This window comes from Stenella coeruleoalba (genome assembly GCF_951394435.1).
Source record: "Stenella coeruleoalba genome assembly, chromosome: 9".
Lineage (NCBI taxonomy): Eukaryota > Metazoa > Chordata > Mammalia > Artiodactyla > Delphinidae > Stenella > Stenella coeruleoalba.
This window is the reverse complement of record NC_137155.1, coordinates 48974873-48996536: the sequence shown is the minus strand read 5'-3', so window position 1 is coordinate 48996536 and position 21664 is coordinate 48974873. Positions and strand designations below refer to the sequence as shown.

The 21664-nt window shown below is 36.5% G+C and overlaps 1 protein-coding gene across 4 annotated transcripts in view; it reads right to left on the bottom strand.

Annotated features, from left to right (window-relative positions):
- Positions 1-443: 443 nt before the first annotated feature.
- HEPACAM2 (HEPACAM family member 2) overlaps positions 444-21664 on the bottom strand; it is a gene marked incomplete at its 5' end in the record, with an annotated part of 66997 nt that continues 45776 nt past the window's right edge. For 3 of the 4 annotated variants that reach the window (XM_079931344.1, XM_079931345.1, XM_079931343.1), the window contains one exon: positions 19007-19736. In XM_079931344.1, coding sequence (XP_079787470.1) covers positions 19733-19736 — 4 coding nt within the window. In that variant the 3' untranslated portion in view covers positions 19007-19732. Of the gene's footprint in view, positions 719-10956; positions 11062-19006; positions 19737-21664 lie in introns of those variants that run through there. The other variant, XR_013829708.1, reaches the window with a different exon arrangement.

The following is a 21664-nucleotide window of genomic DNA, read 5'->3' as shown; positions in this document are numbered from 1 at the left end:
ATATATTCAATACTTTGAGAGAAAATATGCATCAGCCTGGAAACTTACACTCAGGTAAACCATAATTCCAAGGTAAAATTAAATTAAGACATTTTTAGAGATATAAATTTCTAGAGGGTTTATCACTAATTGATTCTAATTGAAAAAGTGATTACAGGATGAATTTTAATAAGAGAAGTAAGCCTAGAGGGAAGAAACATGACTTAAAAAGTTAGAGGCACATAGGACATTAAGGAAAATATGGAGGCACACAAATTGATAAAATACAGTGAAAATTTAATTCTCTAACTAAAACTAACCAGCAATAACAAAGTGTGTGTGTATGTGTGTCTGCATGCATGTGTGTTCTGATGAGAGAATATTAAAGCACTGTATTTTTCGGAGAGGACTATAAAGATATATGTTAACTTCAGATTTTGAAATAAAATTAATTTTAAAAATATAGGGTACTACAAAGGGTAGAGAAATATATTCTAGAGCTTCCATGAGAACTGAGGATATAAGAAAATGCAGAAAATGTTATCAACTTAATGGGAGGCATAAAAACAAACAAACAAAAGAAACAAAGGAAAAGTATGATAATCCGAAAATATATGAAGGAAATATAAAAGAAAAAGAATTCAAATATATAGTAATCACAATGAATGTAAATGGATTATACTCACTTATTGAAATTCAGTCTATCATGTTGAATATATGCAGCTTACAAAAGACCCAACTAAAATAAAAATAACACAAATAGATTTAAAATAAAGTATTGAAAAATACATCAGGCAAATAACCAAAGGGTATATCAATGTTAATATAAAACAAAGTAAAATAGAATAAAAGACAAAAAACTTTGATAGCAATAAAGAACATTCTACCAAGAAAATATAAAAATAAATTTGTGGGTATCTAACAACATAACCTTGAAATACATAGAGCAAAAGCTGAATTATATGGTGAAACTGATGAAACACCATCCAGTTGAATTAAAATCCTAAATATGAAATGAAAAAATTTTAGAAAAATATACTTAAAACTTCAGATTTGAAAAAGAATTTTTGCCACAGGTGGAAGAACACAAACCATAAAGGAAAATAACAAAATATATATTTTTTACATTAAAAAACTCTTGTATCAGAAGATACCAACACAAGTGATATAATCAATATAGGATTATAAAATCAATAAAGGATTAATATCCAGTCTGTAAAGAGTGCCTACAAATAAATACAAAATGATAACTTGTTAGAAAAATAGGCAAAAGATATAAAGAATTAAAGAGGAAAGAATTTGAATGGCCAATAAACATAAAAGATTTTGTAGTCACTAGTAATCAGGGAAATATATATCAAAACTACACAATAAGATAATATTTCACATATAGGAAAAATAATATAAAAAGTGTGTGCAACAAAATGCTCATAGATTCTTGGTGGGAATATAAGCTGTTAAGGAGAGCAAATAGTCAGTAGTAGAGAAGATGAAAATACCTTTGACACTAAGCTTGATTTTCAGTTTCTAGGTTTATACCATAGAGAAACTCTCACACAAGTTCATGAAAAAAAAATAAATGAGAATATTTATTGTTCCAGTGAAGAACAACAAAAGATTCAAATGCCCAACAGCCAGAGGAAAGATAAATATATTGTGAGATACTGATACAATTTAACATTACATACAATTAAGATGGATGAACTAGACCTACATGTATAAATCTCCAAAATTTGTTAATGCATGATAAGACTGAGTCGGAAAGTATCTATAATATGGCACTATTCATTTAAAACTTAAAAACAATACTATAAATTATGATTACATAAATATATGGCATAGAAGAAATTTTAGATGTTATGTTGGGTTTAAAAGAATAAATCTGATGTCCATCAACAGATGAATGGATAAAGAGGGTGTGAGATACATATATATGTGTGTGTGTGTGTGTGTGTGTGTGTGTATATAAACATACATACACACAATGGAATATTACTCAGCCATAAAAAAGAATGAAATAATGCCATTTGTAGCAACATGGACGGACCTAGAGATTCTCATACTGAGTGAAGTAAGTCAGAAAGAGAAAGACAAATATCATATGATATCACACGTATGGAATCTAAAAAGATGATACAAATGAACTTATTTACAAAAGAGAAACAGACTCATAGACATAGAAAACAAATGTATGGTTAACAAAGGGGAAAGGGGGTGGCGGAGGGATGGATTGGGAGTTTGGTATTAGCAGATGCAAACTATTATATATAGAATGGATAAACAACAAGGTTCTAGTGTATAGCACAGGCAACTATATTCAATATCTTGTAGTAACCTATAATGGAAAAGAATTTGAGAAAGATATAAAACTGAATCACTTTGCTTTATACCTGAAACATTGTAAATCAACTGTACTTTAATTAAAAAAAAAACCCTCTCTCACCCTAAATCTAGACCATGAGTCCTTATGCTCAAGGGAAAGAGACACAGAGGGACTGGCAAAGAAACCAAGCAAGTAGCAGCATGGATGGACAAGGACTACAACCAAGAGGAACAGGTTGGGGCCTGACTTACTAGCTCATCGTAGGAAATGCAGAGAGAGGAGTGTGATTACCACAGGAAAGGTGGCCCAGGGGAATTCAATCAGTGAGCCACAACCCCTATGCAGAGGAGGGAACACAGGGTTAGAAGTGCTGGAAGTGTGTGTGTGTACACACACGTGCATGGGTCGGGGGTGGGGGTGAGGGGCTCCTTATGTTGTGGATTATTACAAGAGAGGAGCAAAAAGTGTTTCTCTAACACTCAGATTTTACAAATTAAGTTTTGTCAGTCCAATGTATATTGAGCACCTATAAAAGCGAAAAGCACTTGGCTGGGTGCTCTATATGCTGCAAAGATGACAAACTCTCTCCTCATGTAGGAGCTGACAATCTGATGGGGCAAAAGCAAGAACAGAATCTGAGCTGGAAGGATGTTCGTTATCCTTAATACAGTGCACTAAGTTGAGAGATCATCAATGGGTATAAAGAGCACATAAAGGCAAACTGGAAATGCTATAAATGAGGGATCAAGGAATGAAAGGGAAAGTTAGTTCAGCTGAAGTAATGTGGTAAATGTTTTGAACAATGAAGTGAAGACCAGAGCAAAAAATGAACAGATATGTTATCTATGTCCCTAGCTACCAGTTTTTATTCTGTAGTCTTTTTTTTTTAACATCTTTATTGGAGTTTAATTGCTTTACAGTGTTGTGTTAGTTTCTGCTCTATAAAAAATTGCATCAGCTATATGCATACGTATATCCCCATATCTGCTCCCTCTTGCATCTCCCTCTCACCCTCCTTATCCCACTCCTCTAGGTGGTCACAAAGCACCGAGCTGATCTCCCTGTGCCACGCAGCTGCTTCCCACTAGCTATCTATTTTACATTTGGTAGTGTATATATGTCCATGCCACTCTCTCACTTCGTCCCAGCTTACCCTACCCCCTCCCCGTGTCCTCAAGTCCATTCTCTATGTTTGTGTCTTTATTCCTGTCCTGCCCCTAGGTTCATCAGAACCATTTTTGTTTTTTAGATTCCATATTTATGTGTTAGCATATGGTATTTGTTTCTCTCTTTCTGACTTACTTCATTCTGTATGACAGACTCTAGGTCCATCCAGCGCATTACAAATAACTCAATTTCGTTTCTTTTTATGGCTGAGTAATATTCCATTGTATATATGTGCCACATCTTCTTTATCCACTCATCTGTCGATGGACACTTAGGTTGCTTCCATGTCCTGGCTATTGTAAATAGTGCTGCAATGAACATTTTGGTACATGTCTCTTTTTGAATTATGGTTTTCTCAGGGTATATGGCCAGTAGTGGGATTGCTGGGTCATATGGTAGTTCTATTTTTAATTTTTAAAGGAACCTCCATACTGTTCTCCATAATGGCTATACCAATTTACATTCCCACCAACAGTGCAAGAGGGTTCCCTTTTCTCCACACCCTCTCCAGCTTTTGTTGTTTGTAGATTTTCTGATGATGCCCATTCTAACTGGTGTGAGGTGACACCTGATTGTAGTTTTGATTTGCATTTCTCTAATGATTAGTGACGTTGAGCATCTTTTCATGTGTTTATTGGCAATCTGTGTATCTTCTTTGGAGAAATGTCTATTTAGGTCTTCTGCCCATTTTTGGATTGGGTTGTTTGTTTTTTTTGATATTGAGCTGCATGAGCTGCTTGTACATTTTGGAGATTAATCCTTTGTCAGTTGCTTCATTTGCAAATGTTTTCTTCCATTTTGAGGGTTGTCTTTTCATCTTGTTTATGGTTTCCTTTGCTGTGCAAAAGCTTTGAAGTTTCATTAGGTCCCATTTGTTTATTTTTGTTTTTATTTCCATTTCTCTAGGAAGCGGGTCAAAAAGGATCTTTCTGTGATTTATGTCAAAGAGTGTTCTTCTTGTGTTTTCCTCTAAGAATTTTATAGTGTCCGGTCTTACATTTAGGTCTCAAATCCATTTTGAGTTTATTTTTGTGTATGGTGTTAGGGAGTGTTCTAATTTCATGACTTAAATGGTCACTTTGATGAATTGTTGGAAGCTGAGCATGAACTAACATAAGAATGAGAAACTTTCAGTGTTAGAAGGGCCTCCACGCTTTGATGGGTTTTATCTCCAGGAAACTCATGGGGAAGAACTAAGAAAATTCTGCCTTATAGCTCTGGCAAGGGGAGGAGAGAAGTAACCATTCTGAAATAAACCTACAGCACTCTTCACAACAAAGGCCTACTTTCCAGGGGAAGACTACCAGAGTCTTACCCCACCTACTGGGAATGGCATTTATCCAACTATCCTTCCTGTCTTACCTAAGCGGGGAGAAGCTAAGAAACAGCTGTGAAAGTCACAGCTCAGGGACAAGGTTCCACTAAAAAACTGATATTTAATCATAGGATTATAGAATGCTTTCCCTCTCCCCCACCTTAGCACCACATCAATAGGGCTCCAGGCTAGTCACAGTGGATTACAGTTAAAAGAACTTAAAAATATAGATTCTATTTAAGAAGGATGCAAAACCAAGAACATTAGAGGAATTTAAAGCCTCTGAAACCTACGGTTCATGCCTTCCCAGAGCTCAGTATATTAATTTTCTAAGGCTACTGAAATTACCACAGACTGGGTGGCTTAAACAAAAGAAATTTATTGTCTCACAGTTCTGCAGGCAGAAGTCGAAAACCAAGGTGTTGAGACAGTTGGTTTCTTTTGAGGGCTGTGAAGGAAAGTCTGTTTCATGCCTCTCTTCTAGCTTCTGGTGGCCTAAGTCACTCCTTGGCTTGTACATAGTGTTCCCTTGTGTCTTCACATAGCCTTCCCTGTATGTGTCTCTGTATCTTCACATGGTGTTCTTTTTTTTTTGCGGTATGTGGGCCTCTCACTGCTGTGGCCTCCCCCGCCACAGAGCACAGGCTCCGGATGTGCAGGCTCAGCAGCCATGACTCACGGGCTCAGCTGCTCCGTGGCATGTGGGATCTTCCCGGACCGGGTCACGAACCCGTGTCCCCTGCATCGGCAGGCAGACTCTCAACCACTGCGCCACCAGGGAAGCCCCCACATGGTGTTCTTTTTACGACACCGGTCATTGGATTAGAGGTCCACCCAACTCCGGTATTACCTAATCATAACTAATTACATCTGCAATGACTCTATTTCCCAAAAGAGGTCACATTCCTAGGTATTAGGAATTACTGGGAGTTAGGACTTCAACATATGAATTTTGGGAGGGGGCACAATTCAACCCATAATACAGACTAATAAAGGGAAAAAACATAAATGGATAATATCAGAAATGATAGAGAGGGCATTACTACTTATCCCACTGACATTAAAAAAGATAAAAGAGGAATACCACAAACAACTCTATGATCACAAATTTGGTATCTTTGATGAAATAGACCAATTCCTTGCAATATACAAATTATTAAAATTCACACAAGGAGGTTTCCCTGGTGGCGCAGTGGTTGGGAGTCCACCTGCCGATGCAGGAGACGCGGGTTCGTGCCCCGGTCCGGGAGGATCCCACATGCCGCGGAGCGGCTGGGCCCGTGAGCCATGGCTGCTAAGCCTGCGCGTCCGGAGCCTGTGCTCCGCAATGGGAGAGGCCACAGCAGTGAGAGGCCCGCATACCGCAAAAAAAAAAAAAAAAATTCACACAAGGAGAAATAGATAATATGAATAGGCCTATATTTTTAAGATATCAAATCAATAATTAATAACCTTCCAAAAAAGAAAGGACATGCCTAGATGGTTTCACAGGTGATTTCTACCAGACATTTTCAAAGTAAACAATACTAGTTGTGTATAATCTTTTCCAGAAAACAGAAGCTGAGGGAACACATTCTGACTCACTCTGTGAGGTTAGCAATTCCCTAATACCAAAACTAGACTAAGACAAAAGAAAGGAAAATTACAAACCAATATCTTTCATGAACACAGATGCAAAAATCCTCAAAAAGGTATTAGCAAATAAAATCTAACAGTCTTTGAAAAGAATTATACTTTTTCAAAGTATAATTTCAGTTATGGAAGGTTATATTTCAGTTATGGAAGGTTGATATATTTCAGTTATGGATATATTTCAGTTATGGAAGGTTGTTTTAACATTTGAAAATTTATATATTTCAGTTATGGAAGGTTGTTTTAACATTTGAAAATTAATGCAATCCACCACATCAATGGGCTAGAGAAAAAAAGTAAGATATATTTCAATTATGGATATATATCTATTTCAGTTATGGAAGATATATTTCAGTTATGATATATTTCAGTTATGGAAGGTTGTTTTAACATTTGAAAATTAATGCAATCCACCACATCAATGGGCTAGAGAAAAAAAAATAATACAATCCTGTCAATTGCGTAAAGGTAATTGGCAAAATCCAACACCTATTCATAATAAAAACTCTCAGCAAACTAGGAGTAGTGGAGAAATTTCTCTGCTTGATAAAGAACATCTACAAAAACCCTAGAGCTAATACCACACTTAATGGTAAGAAACCGGATGCTTTTCCCCTAAGATCAAGAACAAGGCAAAGATGTCCTTACCACTCCTATCTCAAACTGCATGGAAGTACTAGCTAGTGAATTTAGACAAAAAATTAAATCAATGGTATACAGGTTGGGTAAAAAGAAAGAAAACTATTGAGACTATTAAAACTAATAAGACATTATTGCAGTAATGCAGACAAGAGATAATGGTGACCCGGATTAACATGGTGGTGGAGATGGAGAGAAGATGGATTTAAGAGGTAGGAAGTAGAAGTGACAGAGCTTGGAGATGGATTAAATGTTCATGACGAAGGAGAGGGAAACATCAAGGATGACTTTTAGCATTTGCTGTGTATAACAAGATTGGTGGTGGGCCATTTATAGAGATGAAAGAGGACACTGAAAGAGTAAGTTTGGAAGGAAAAATCATGAGTTAGGTTTTGGTTAAATAGAGATTGAGATACCTTAGAGATCTTTAAGAAGTGAAGAAATATATATTTTTTACATGTGTTCCTGGAGCTCAGAAGGAAGTACTGGGCCAGAAATTAGGGTTTGTGAATAATTTGGATATAGGTGGTAATTTAAATCATAGCTATAAAGAATTTCCTAGGAAGAGATTAAAGAGTGAGAAGAGGGTCAAAGACTGAGCTATGATATTCAATGGCCAAGAAGAGGAGGATGAGCACTGAAAGAAACAGAGAAATGCCTAGAGAAGTGGGTGGGTGGGGGGAAGCCAAGAGTAGTGAGTGTTTCAAGAAAGAAGTGTTGGTCAAGAGTGTTGACTACTGTTGAGACACTACAAAGAATATCGAAAAAAGTCCATGTTTAGTAAGCTGGAGGTCATTAGTGATTTTACAGAGAGCTGTTTTAATGGAGTGTTGGGGGCACATACTCCCAGACTGGAGTGAGTTTAAGCCTGAGCAGGAGGTATGAAAATTTTAATAACATATATAGAAATTAAGACGCTTGACTGTGAAGTGAGAGTTAGAGATAGGAGTATATGTTGTCAGAAGTGAGGGTGTAGAGGATGTGGGTTTGAGTGAAGAATTCTTATTATTAGTTTGGGTATCAGACACAAGTATATTTTAAAGCTGGTGGAACATATTCCACTGATAGGAAAGACTGAATATACAGAAGAGAAGAAAAGGATAATGGATGGTGTAAAGTTCTTGAGTAGGCAACAGGGGGTAGATGCCAAAGCAGAGGTAAAGAGGTTAGTCCCCTCTATGATAACTAGAGAAATGCAGACCAGGATGGAAGCACAAGGGAGGTGTGTATTTTTTATTTTAGAAAAATGAAGGAGTTTCCATCTGGTGACTTCTGTTTCCTCTGCAAAGTAGGGACTTTGTCTCATTTATCTTGACTGGTGCGTATGCAAAAGACAACAATCAGCACATTTATAAATTCTGTTTTCTAGGCACATAGCTGTTTAGTTTTGTGGGTTATGGATTTTATTTTTGGTGTGCTACTGCATACTGTAGTTTATTATCTCTTTAGGGTCTTGACAGTTTCTAAAAGACCTGAAATCTTTCTATAAAGATAAAAATTATAGAAATTACAACTAAAGGTGATTTTTTCTTTTTGACAGTTTTAAAATGGTTGCATCATATTCCAACTCATACATGTATTATAATCATTTGAACATTAAGTTATTTTAAATACTACTGTAATAAATATTCTTATACACGTCTCATTGTCCCTCATCATTTCTTAAACATGGATTACTGGGTTAAAGAGTCTAAACATTTTTAAATCTCCTAATGCATATTAGGAGATTTGCCCTCCAGAAAGATATTCCGTTCATTTAGTCAAACCCAAACGGCAAAACATAATAGAATGATAAATACGGTAATTTAAAAACAGATTACTGTTCAAAATACACAGATTTTATACTTTAATCTAACACTTTCTAATTTGGAACAATAGGTGGCACTAGAAGATCAGGGAATGGAACCGCTTCCAGAATCCCAGGTTGGAAGGGATTTTGAATGGACATCTCAGCCATAGACAAGCTATAAACAATTCTGGAAAAATAATCCTTCCTGTTCTTAACTTATCTATAAATCAACTTGGCTGAACATTCTAATCTTATACTTTTAGTATTAACTGTCATATTTGAGACTGTGTAACAGTGCAAGACCTATTTGCATTTATCTTCTCTTCTAGACGGTGGAGTATACTTCACCATGCCATTTGCTAACTATTCGTAAAAACACCAATTGTTTTATGCAGAAGCTTTCATTCTTCTGCTTCTATAACTTTTGTTTTTTCCAATAAGAAAACATATAGTCATAAGTCAGAAAAGCAAAGAGTTCTCCCATGACCTGATCATAAAGATAAACATTGTAACAATCTGGATGTGAGTTTATGGGACATACTTAATTTGCTAAGCTGTATGGTGACTTTCTAAGTTTGCAGTGTGAAAATTGTGTTTTAAACAAAATATATACGAATGCCAAACTGATGCGTCCTACTAGAGATGGTTTTGCATGCCCCCACTGTCCACTGTTTACACTGTTAGTGGGAGTTGTTCATGTGACTTCTTACTTAGCACTTCTACATTTCAACAGGTCAGTGACTGAGAAGCAAACAGGCTTGCAGGCACCTGATTTTCTTAGAAGACCAAATGGCCCCTGCTGATCCAGATGAAACATACATACATTAAGTACTGCTTGCCTTGACTTAGCTTGAAATGAAAATCTGGGAGTTGGCTTTCCCTCTGTAACCCCCTTCAGCAATGACAGTAGAAAATGTTTTCATTACCCCCAATTTATGGTTGGGAGATAGGAAGGGGAGAGAAGCGGTGGGAAACATATATCTTAGTGCCTTTACAAAGATATGCCACAAAATGCTAACCTTACTATTTGTCGCTCACAATAAAAATGCATCAGATGCAGAGGATATGAGAATTGAGTCTACTCATTAAAACTAGCTTACACTAGTTTAAACAAGTACCCACTAATTCAGAGAACTTTCAGAGCCACCTTAAACACAGACACACAGACACACAGACACACACACAGGCACACACACACACACACACACACACACACACACACACACACCCTGCCTTCATCTGGACCTTCTTGTTTTTATATAAATAAAAGTTACACTAACAACACTCTGGGAGCAGCTTGGTATCAGAGATATGAGTTAAAATTCTGGGTACCCAATTCTAGAAATGTCAGGACCATTACCTTATCTTTATCTCTGCAGATAAAGAAGTTTGGAAATGGAAACACTGCCTGAATATATATAAATATGTATATAGATGTTTCTATATATAAATAAATATATTTATATGTACATATGTGTATATATTATATACACACATATTGAGAGATACATACTCCTTTTGATTATAGCATGTTGATTCTGCTTCTTAAAAAATTCTCCATTTTTTCTACTTTTTATCTGTAAAGGAGAAGCCACCTGAACACTGAACACATTAAATAGTCTATGTTCTACTGCTATTTAACTCCAGTTAAATTGTCTTAGCGCTTAGAGGCATTATCTGGGGACATTGTAAGTAAACACATGGCTTCATGAAGCCTTCCGTATAATTTCACAAAGCAGTCTTTGCTGAACTGGGCCAGGAGGTAGCTAGAGATGACACAGACATATACTCATTAGTTGATGACATTGGAGAGATGACCCAACTTCTCTGAACCTCAGTTTCTTCATCTATAAAGTAGGGATAGTGCTTTATATAATTATTCTGAGAGATAGGGAGAATATATTTTAAATGCCCGGCAGAGGTTGGTATATATTGCACAATACATTCAACAATAAATTAAGGGAATTCATGAAAGGCCTCTGCCTCGGGTTAGTCTTTTGTGTTCCAAAGCAACGTGCTTCAGTTCAATTTCAATTCAGTTCAATTCAATTCAATGACATAGACTTTTAGCCGTAAGAAGCAAGACACCAAATACTAATATCTTTCACTCACCATTCTAACCTGGAAGTTGCCATGGTAACAAACAGCTCTGTCTGTTTTTGGTGATGAGGCTCCTTCACTCCAGGTTTCACCCTTCTTCTTTCTTTTACAACCTAGCTGGAGAAGCGGGCAGGCCATTACAGTCAAATCTACATATTCTGATAAAGTAAGTTCTAGGTTTCATCAATAGAATTGTTTTAAATATCTCCATTGCCAGGCTCTGGATTTTGATGTCCTTCCATCTTGGCCACAGTTCTTCACAAGTGGCCAGAATCAAACAGTTGGTCCAAAATCCTCTATTTGGGGAGCCCTGGGCCATGCTCAGAGCCACTCCCCATTACAAATGTCACCTGTTCACACTCTCTGATTTTTACCTTTCAGGGATCCAGCTTGGGGGAAGTGAGAAAGGAAATTAAAGGCAGAAGGACATGAAATGCAACAAGGAGAAATGAAAGCAGAAAAAAAGAAGCAACATCAGGAGGAAAGGGACAAGGAAAAGAAAGAAAGAGTGTAAATGAAGAGGACAGAACACTGTCGAACAAATGGAATTTCAGGCAGATGTGTGATTAAAATGTTAGGTTCTGCTTATTAAATGTTTTTGCCTTTTTAAAATTGTAAACATATATCAAGCAGTACACATTTCTGTAAAGTGAAAAAGAAAAAATGCAAGCCTTTCTACCCACTACTCTTTTCTTCTTTCCAGGGGTTGCTACCATTGACATTTCAGTATATTTCTTACTGAAATATTTTCTTTTTTTAAAAAATTAATTAATTAATTTGTTTGTTTTTACTTTTGGCTGTTTTGGATCTTCGTTGCTGGGTGGGCTCTCTCCAGTTGTGGTGAGCAGCGGCTGCTCTTCGCTGCAGTGCGCGGGCTTCTCATTGTCGTGGCTTCTCTTGTTGCGGAGCACGGGCTCTAGGCACACGGGCTTCAGTAGTTGCGGCAGGTGGGCTCAGTAGTTGTGGCTCACAGACTCTAGAGCGCAGGCTCAGTTGTTGTGGCTCACGTGCTTAGTTGCTCCGTGGCATGTGGGGTCCTCCCAGACCAGGGATCGAACCCATGTACTCTGCATTGGCAGGTGGATTCTTAACCACAGCGCCACCAGGGAAGCCCTGAATATTTTCTTTATATAAAATGTTTTATCTACATAAGGAATCATACCATAAAACTGACCTGTGACATATTGTTTTGCAGCTAATAATATGTGCAGCATTTTCCCTCATGTTATTATCGCTTACTTTTTAATAGTTACATAGTGCCCTAACTCAATGTAACTAGTATTTAACTGATACTCTGTGGATTGGTGTTTAGGCTGGTTTCTTCTTCCCTTCCTTTAAACATATAACTTGAAAAAGAAAAAAATTCAAAAATAATGACTGGGAAAATTGTGGACAGTTCACTGACATCACAGTACACTGTGTGTAATTACTTGTTGGTGCTTACACTAAGTAGTGCTGCATAAAAATCATAAGAGTACAAGTGAGGTGCCATGCTGAGTTCTTAGACGAGAAAACAAACCCTTCATCACTAGCTTCTCTTTCAGTTATTTTAGCAAAGGCAGCAGCTTGGTTAAAAAATTTTGACCTTTCAATATGTCTGCTAAGCAGATATAGATTTTGTAGTAATTAATAAAATGATAAGTCATGGAATTTAAGGAAATTAAAGAGCTCTTTTGGTCATCCCTCTCACATTACAGATTAGACAACCAGGACTGGGCAAAAAAACAGTGTTTGGTTTTGTATGGATATATACACTAGTATTTTTTAATAACATTTAACAGTTCTACATTTATAACCTAATAACGAAAAAAGTTATTTTATTTATTTAAAATTATTTCAAGAGCTTCCCCAAGATGGCAGAGTAGGAAGACCCTAAATCACCTCCTCTCACAGGTACACCAAAATTACAACTACTTACAGAGCAACTAACAATGAGAACAACATGAATACTGGCAGAAACTATTTTCCACAACTAAACAACTAAAGATATAAAGAAGGAGTCACAACAAGAGAAGTAGGAGGGGCTGAGATGGGATATAGTCAGGACTCACATCCCCAGGTAAGTGACCCACAACAGGAGGAATATAACAATCACAAAGGTCCTCCCCAAGGAGTGGGGGTCCAAGCCCTACAGGGGGTTCCCCATCTCAGGGGTCCTGAACTGGGAAGATGAGCTCCCAGAATGTCTGGTTTTGAAAAACAGTGGGGCTTATGTTCGGGAGAGCTGAGGGCTGTAGGAAACAAAGACTCCATTCTTAAAGGGCACGCACAAAATCTCACATGCTCTGAGTCCTAGCACAGCAGCAGTAGTTTGAAAGTAACCTGCGTCAGACCCACATGTTGATCCTGGAGAAACTTCCAGAGAGGCAGGAAGTAAGTAGGACTCCTGTGGGGCACAGAATCACTGGTGGCAGCCATTTTTGAGAGCTCGTTCTACTGTGATGACACCTGTAATGGCAAGCACCATTTTGGAATCCTCCCTCTATCCTATAGGGGCTGGGGATTTGCCCCACTCACCAGCTGCCCAAAGTAGCTGCACACTACCCGACTGCACAGCAAAATGCACCGAAAGCCTACCCTGCCCTCCAGTGGGCCCACAGCCACTGCACAAGGCGGGACCTCACAGACCACCGGGCCAGGGACCAGCCCTGCCCCCAGCGTGCCCACAATAGTTGTCTCTATCACACTGAAGAGCCCATGCAGCCCACATAGGGGGCACAGCACTCCTAGAGCATATAGCTCTGTTGACCAGAGGGGAGTGTGCTGCTGGGCCCCATAGGATGTCTCTTAAAAAAGATCACTTCTCCAAGATCAGGAAATGTAACTGAACTACCTAATACATATAAATGAACACTGAGAATTAGGCAAAATGAGAAGACAAATGAGTATGTTCCAAATGAAGAAGCAACATAAAACCCCAGAAGAATAACTGAGAGGAGTGGAGATAAGCAAACTATCCGACAAAGAGTTCAAGGTAATGATCATAAAGATGCTCAATGAACTTGGGAGGAGACTGGATGAACACACTGAGAATTTTAACAGAATTAGAAAATATGAAGAAAATCTAAACTGAACTGAAGCATACAGAAAAAAAAACAAAAAAACACCTATAAGCGATCAACTGTAGATTAGGTGATACAGAGAAGTGGATCAGTGAACTGGAAGACTTATAGATAATGGAAATCACCCAGGTTGAAAAAAAAAAAAAAAAAAAAGAAAAAAGAAAAAAGAATTTTAAAAAATGAGGACAGTTTAAGAGATCTCTAGAATAACATCAAGCATTACAGGAGTTCCAGAAGGAGAAGAGACAGAAAAGGGGGCAGAAAACTTATTTGAAGTGGTAGTAGCTGAAAACTTCCCTAACCTGGGAAAAGAAACAGGCATCCAAGTCCAGGAAGCAAGGAAAAATGGCTCCCAAAGTTATCAAGTGCCCTGAGAGTCAGTCTCAAAGAACTGGAAGACTATTGGAAGCAGTAATTTATTTGCCTCCTATCCCTGGTGTCTTCATTAAATATACAAAGCATAGGTAATGCAATTCATTACAATTCAAAAACCATTTATTGTCTGTGTTCTAAAGTGCATATAATGGGATGGATGCCATATGGGACACTCAGAAGAGATGGCTGTCATGGGGGCATGGTCTCTGAAGTCCCCACCACTTCAGACAACTGGTTTTTGTAGAACTTAAGCAACTGACTGCTCTGAAGCTTCAGAAAGCCTCTGCCAACAACCTAAAGTGGAATTCTGCTGCAGGAACCATCTGCCAGTTTATGCCCCATTGTGTGGTGAGCAATAGAGCTGTCATCTTCACTAGGAGCATATTCAAACGAGAAAGTTCTCAGACACAAACAAAAACCAAACAAATATAGTCAGCCCTCCACATCTGTGGGTTCTGCATCCATGGATTCAACCATAGATTGAAGACACCCGAAAAAATATTCCAGAAAGTTCCCCAAAGCAAAACTTGAATTTGCCGTGCAGGCAACTATTTACATAGCACTAACGTTGTGTTTACAACTATTTACATAGCATTTACATTGTGTTAGGTATTATAAGTTATCTAAAGATGATTTAAAGTGTAGGGGACGATTGTGTAGGTTATGTACAAACACATTTTATATAAGGGACTTGAGCAAATCTTTTCATTTCCTGAGTATTTGTTCCTTCATCTGTAAAGCAGGTATGCTTGTTCTAGCCCACAAGGCTCTTGTGAAGATCAGTGGGGGTAGTGGATGTAAAAGTATTTGTAAACTTCAAGGTTAACACAGTAATTCCAGTAAAAAGTGTACCTGGCAGATGAGAAGGAAGGAAAGTACCAGTGTTAAATCCAAGTGCTGTGTCTGATTTCTGCCTACTCATGAGAAAGGAATCTCTGCTTTCTTACTGCCTTATGAAACTAAAACATACACATTCATATGTATATGAACATGAACTTTAGAGGAATATGTAAGAATGACAGAGACGTTCACAGGGATGCATAGAGGTAGAAGCATACAGAAGCAGAAAATTAAAACTTTCTAAAAATAAGTTAAATCTTTAATAACATAGTAAAATAGCTACCTATATGCCATGTACTATTCTATCATTCAATTTTATTAAACAGAACCTTATAAGGTGCATGATCTTATAAAACTGAGGGATCACATAAATCGTCTTAGAGTGTATTTTGCAGTTGATTTTAATTGAAATTGTCTTATTAATATGGAAGTGCACAAATGTCAAAGAAATAAGGAAAACTTTTATTCGTAAGTATTTTAATTTTTGCTTAAAATTCTATTAGTAGGATATATTCTTTCAAAATAATAAGCAGGAGGAATATGAATCTATTCCAAGTTAGAAGCAGTAATATGAAGTTAAAAATTTTAATTAACAACAGCCAAGATTATGTTTAGTAATAAGGAAAGAACTTTAGGCTGGTTTTTAAAGATTAATTTGTTAATTAGGTGAACATCTGGGTTGGTTCATCACTTCCCTTGGAAATTTTGATTAATTTATGAGATTTTCATCCCCACTTACTAAAAAAGCAGTGAGTCATCCAGTGTTACACACTAGTGACAGCAAAAGTTAATTGGATTCTAGATCCTTTCAGACTTCTCCCTTCCGCAATTCCTTGCTGCTTTGAGTGGAACCACGCACTGAGTCTGTGTGTTTTTGTGTGTGTGAGAGAGACACAGAAGTGAGAGAAATAGCAAGTGATTGAAAAGTGAGTTTGAAAAAAATAAGTGTATGTGTTTGTATTTCCCTTGGTTGTGGTAAGAAAGTCTGGAGGGATACACAGAACTAGCCTAACCCCAAACCAAAACCAAAAACTAATAAAAACCAGTTATTAGTGCATACTTTTAATAGGATTTTGATTTGTGAATCATGTGAATGTATTATTACCTATTAAAAGGCTGTTTAAGATTGTCTATGTTTTAAAGTGTCCCAGAGTTGGGTCTAGAAAAGAGAACACAGAGATGCAGCAGTAGCTCATTGTAGTTAGGGTCTGCTCTACAAGTAAGAAGACACGTGGTCTCCAGGAGGGGATTCAAACTTGAGAAAGGAGGGGACAGACAGATGTATCTGGGGTGACTGGGTGACTGGGAAAGCTGACCTGCTCTCTCCTAGCCCTGCAGTAAGATTTCACCCTTTCTTTGGCTCTGACAACTAACAAATCGCATTCAGTTCAGAGGCCCCTCCTTAGAAATCCTCCTGTATATGCCGCATGATCTCAGTGGTATAAAACAATACTCTCAGATGAAGGGAAATTCATCATACTAGTTATTAACCTCATTTCTTCTTTCGCCTTGCCTTTGTAAACTCTAATTTTTCCTTCATCCTGTTTTCTTTATCACCTTTATTTTTGGGAGTGTATTTTATCTTGTTATATTATGCATTTATATGAGCTACCATAAATCCTTTCTGGAACTGGAAGGAGTAGGAATAAACGTATGCATAACTAACCTGGGAAACTGCTAACAGGTTACTTCTGGAAGGTGAGATTACAAGTGATTTTAAATTTTTATCCAGATTTATTGATATATAACTGACATACAACATAGTATAACTTTAAGGTGTGGTGATTTGGTACATGTATATATTGTGAAATAATTATCACAATAAGGTTAGTTGACACATCCATCACCTCACATAATTACATTTGTTTATTTTGGTCATGAGAATATTTCAGATCTACTCTCTACAGGTGATTTTAATTGTATATATATATATATATATTTAACAATGGGCAGGGATTCCTTTTCTAATTAGATAATTTTTTTTTCTTTTTACCAAATGTAGAAGAATATTTGTGGTGGAACTGATGGACTTTTCCAGCAGAAAAATATATAATGGTGGTAGAGAAAGAAAACCGGGAAAGAAGATAGGGTAGGTTGTAAGATTTAGTCTTAATTTTCCTTTCACCATGTTCTTCTATGAAAATATGGGAGGTATAGTATAAATATAGTGGTTCACTTGAAATACGTTTTTAAAAAATGCTATTCTTTTTTATTATTTTAAAAAGTTTTATTTCTTCAATTTAAGTATAGTTGATTCACAATATTGTGTTAGTTTCAGGTGTACAGCAAAGTGATTCAGTTATACATATATTATATATTCTTTTCCAGATTCTTTTCCCTTATAGGTTATTGCAAAATATTGAGTAGAGTTCCCTGTGCTATACAGTACGTCCTTGTTGGTTATCTATTTTATATATAGCACTGTGTATTTGTTAATCCAAAGCTCCTAATTTAGCCCTTCCCTCCCTTTCTCCTTTGGTAACCATAAGTTTCTTTTCTATGTCTGTGGGTCTATTTCTGTTTTGTAAATAAGTTTCCTTGTATCATTTTTTTAGATTCCACATATAATCAATATCATATGATATTTGTCTTTTTCTGTCTTTGTCTTCACTTCGTATGATAATCTCTAGGTCCATCCATGTTGCTGCAAATGGTGTTATTTCATTCTTTTTTTACTGCTGAGTAATATTCCATTGTATATATATGTATACCACATCTTCATTATCCATTCATCTGTTGACGGACATTTAGGTTGCTTCCTTGTCATGGCTATTGTAGACAGTGCTGCAGTGAACACTGGGGTGCATGTATCTCTTAGAATTAGAGTTTTCTCCAGATACAGGACCAAGAGTAGGATTGCTGGATCATATGGTAAGTATTTTTAGTTTTTTAAGGAACCTCCATACTTCTTCATAGTGGCTGCACCAATTTACATTCCCACCAACACTGTAGGAGGGTTCCCTTTTCTCCACAGCCTCTCCAGCATTTATTTTTTGTAGACTTTTTGATGATGGCCATTCTGACCACTGTGAGGTAATACTTCACTCTAGTTTTGGTTTGCAAGAAATGCTACTCTTTTGATTTCTTTCTCCTTTATAAAATAATAGGCCATTAGACGTCTAATGGCCTATTATTAAAGTCAGAAAATATAATCATATTTCTTCTTTTTTAATAGTTGCAAGGTGAATCATTTTATGGACCTAATGTCACTAATGTCATTTTTAAATCCCCCATTGTTGTATATTTAGGTTGTTTCTACCTTTATTTAGCCAGAATAAAATTCTAAAGAGTGGCATTGGCAGGTCAGAGTGTCTGTAGCCAATGTCAGTAAACATAAATTGACATAATCTTTCATCTTCAAGATCTACAAGACTGACTGCTCCATTCCCACTCCCTGGGACTCACTGTACCCTGAAGAGTTACCCATGCCACTCTGTATACCTGCTTCTCTCTAGGTCTCAGATCACCTTTCTCTCACAGAGTTTCTGCAACCTAACCCTTGGTAGTTTTATCTGGTACCTTTTATCTAGCAGTCTTGACTAATGATAATTGTTATCTGAATCAGTTATTTCATTTGGGGGTTATAAAATGGTGTTTTTTAATTCTACTGTTTAGTTTCTAACTGATTTTTTTAAACTACAGCAATATACAAGTAGAATCCACAATTCAATAAAGTAAAAAATTCAAGCCTGAAAGTAAATAGTCATGTGAGTGCAAGAGTCTTATTTTAGTAGCTCTCTATGATGCACATTGGGAAATAAGGATAAAAAATCTAATTCTATAATGTTATTTTATGTAAAATTTTTACTCTAAAATACAAAGAATCAAGGCCATATAAAAGCAAAAGCAGAATAATTTATTTGAATCCATCTTTCTTTGAACAAAAATAAAAATAAGACTCTAAGTCATTTCCTTCAGCATTTTACAAGTCTTTTCAAAAACACCATTGGTGATTGACAACCTAGAAGGCACAGTCTTGCTTTTGTGACAATCATCTTTATTATTCTGCGGTACAAATAGCAAGAAGGAAGTTTGGGAATGACATAAAAAAAATACAGCAATCTTAACAGTAATGAGAATTTAATAAAACAAAGCCTGCTGAAATTTTTACAAATATAAGGTTTCCACATTTGTAGGTTAGATAGGATAGTGTCAATGCTGATGAAATGGAACATATAGATTAGAATTAATTGAGCGTTGTAGGAAACTTGATACCGAAAAAGTAATTGGAAAGTCCCGTCCTTTTCTTCCTTCCGTCAGGGCAATAAAGACTGTCCGCTGAGAACTCTTTCCCCACCATGCTCCTCTGCAGCACAATGCATTGTGTGTATGCTGGAAAACCTGCAGTCTGATTTTTATAAATGACTCTATTCTGCATTAAAAGGAGTGATGAGTAAGAGGTATCGGGTTTGATTCCTTCACTGATGCTGGATGAATATACATTTTCACTGTTTTTCCTCAATATGTGCTTTCATTATTTCGCTTCAATGCATTGCTTTGCCCATGAATGCTCACCTGGCAAAGAGACGTGTAAAATGTTCTATAGATTTCCAGGTCTACATGTCAAAGAACCTTAAATTCTTTTATTCTTTTCCACAGCTGCAAATAATATGAGTGTTTTGAACTAGTTTAAGAAAATTACATTTACAAACCAATAAGTATAAAGAGTAAGCAATCACTAAATTCTGTAGATAATTTCCTTTTGAAACTAAAAGGTTTACTTACTTGGATGTCCTGTGAGCAAGTCGAGTTCAAAACAAACTGTGCCAAGAGCATTTAATGAGGTCAACAGACAGCATTTAAATAAATGTAGCCATAAGTTCAATAAACAAATAACTGGGCTGAGTAGCAGAATATGAACACAGGCCAACTTACCAATTTGTTAAACACCAGTTCAGTTAGGTAATAGATGCATGTAGTAATGAAAACAACACTGCTAGAATAGTCTAAGAGCCAAAGGAAAAAAATTTTGGCTGTGTTTCTATCTCAGAACCAACTGTCAAATAGAGGTAAAAGAAAGCAGGAAATTACAGTTCTTCACCCAGACCTGGCACATTTACTTTGGGAATGGGGGAGATTCACTAACCACCTATAATACTGCATTATTCATGAAATTGATCTTTGAATTTAATTGGACCTAGAGAATAAAACCATAGGAAAGATAAAGGGTCTCTGAATGTTTAGGGAATGTTTATTCTATTGAGGAATATTTATTCTACTGAGGATCACTGATCTTTAGTTAAAATAAGCAAAGAGGAGCCCACTAAGCTATGAAATCTTCAAAAGACTGAGTCTTATTTAATCTCTGTCCCTAGGACATAGTTAATGACCTGGAGATGTTTGTGGATTGATTGTAAGTAAAACAAGTGCAAAACAGTTTCTAATGAAATAAAGAGAAAATATTCTATTTGTTTGTTTTTAAAATTTAGAATAGGTAACACATCTGTATTCAAGGAAAACAACACTTGTAAAAATGTTGGCTCCTCTTTAGGATGAGCTGGAAGGGAGAAAGAGGAGGAAAAATTTTAAAGAGATATTAGAGAGAAGGGAGACAGTCTTACAGAGAAAGAAAGGCAGATTCAGAGAGGGAAGACATCTCAGGATGGAGGTGAAGTCCAGACAAAGACACACAAAGGGCAACTTCCTCAGAAGATGGGGCAGAAGGAGGTGAGAAGAGAGAGGCTATGGAGATGGGGAGGAGAAGGCACTGGGGCTGGGAGTATGAGGGAGTTCTTGCACGGACTGCCCCTGGAAAGAGCATGTTCTCAACAGCAGTTAAATAGTCCTTTATGTGCTGGAAAAAGAGCTTTTCTGCTTTATTTTTAACTTTCAAAGTTTATTTCTGAAATCAAATTTTATACTCCCAAGAAATTGTAGATACATTGCTCATGTCTGAAAGCAGTCTAATTTCAGAGGATGATTTTTTTTTTTTTAATTTAAGGAATCATTTTTTTCACCTGCAAAACCCACCAAATCACTTTATTTGGTGCTCTGAAATTATAGCTGCCATATTCCACAGTTTAAAATCATCATTTATTTCATTGTTAGGAGTCTTAAAAGATAAACCGCAAGTTTTCATTTGGTTTGTTTGCAGGCTAACTGGAAAAATAGATACATAGAATAAAGGACATATAGAAAAACAAATGAATTTAAATAGGGTAATATTTTTGATTGGATACAATCTTAAAATTAGGAAGCAGACATACTCCCAAAATTCTTTATATTCCTTATTTTTAACAAAGAAAAATATCCCTTCATTTTCTATTCTCCAAAGTAAAGAGGATTAGATATCATTTTAGAGAGGTTTTTTTTTTAACTGTCATGGAATAACATTCCACTATTGTGTTCTATTAGATTAATAACATAATGCTATAAAGCAATTTTCTTTTCTTTTCAAACCAGAAGCTCCCAGTTCCATCAGAGTCTGCTCCTAATTAACCTGA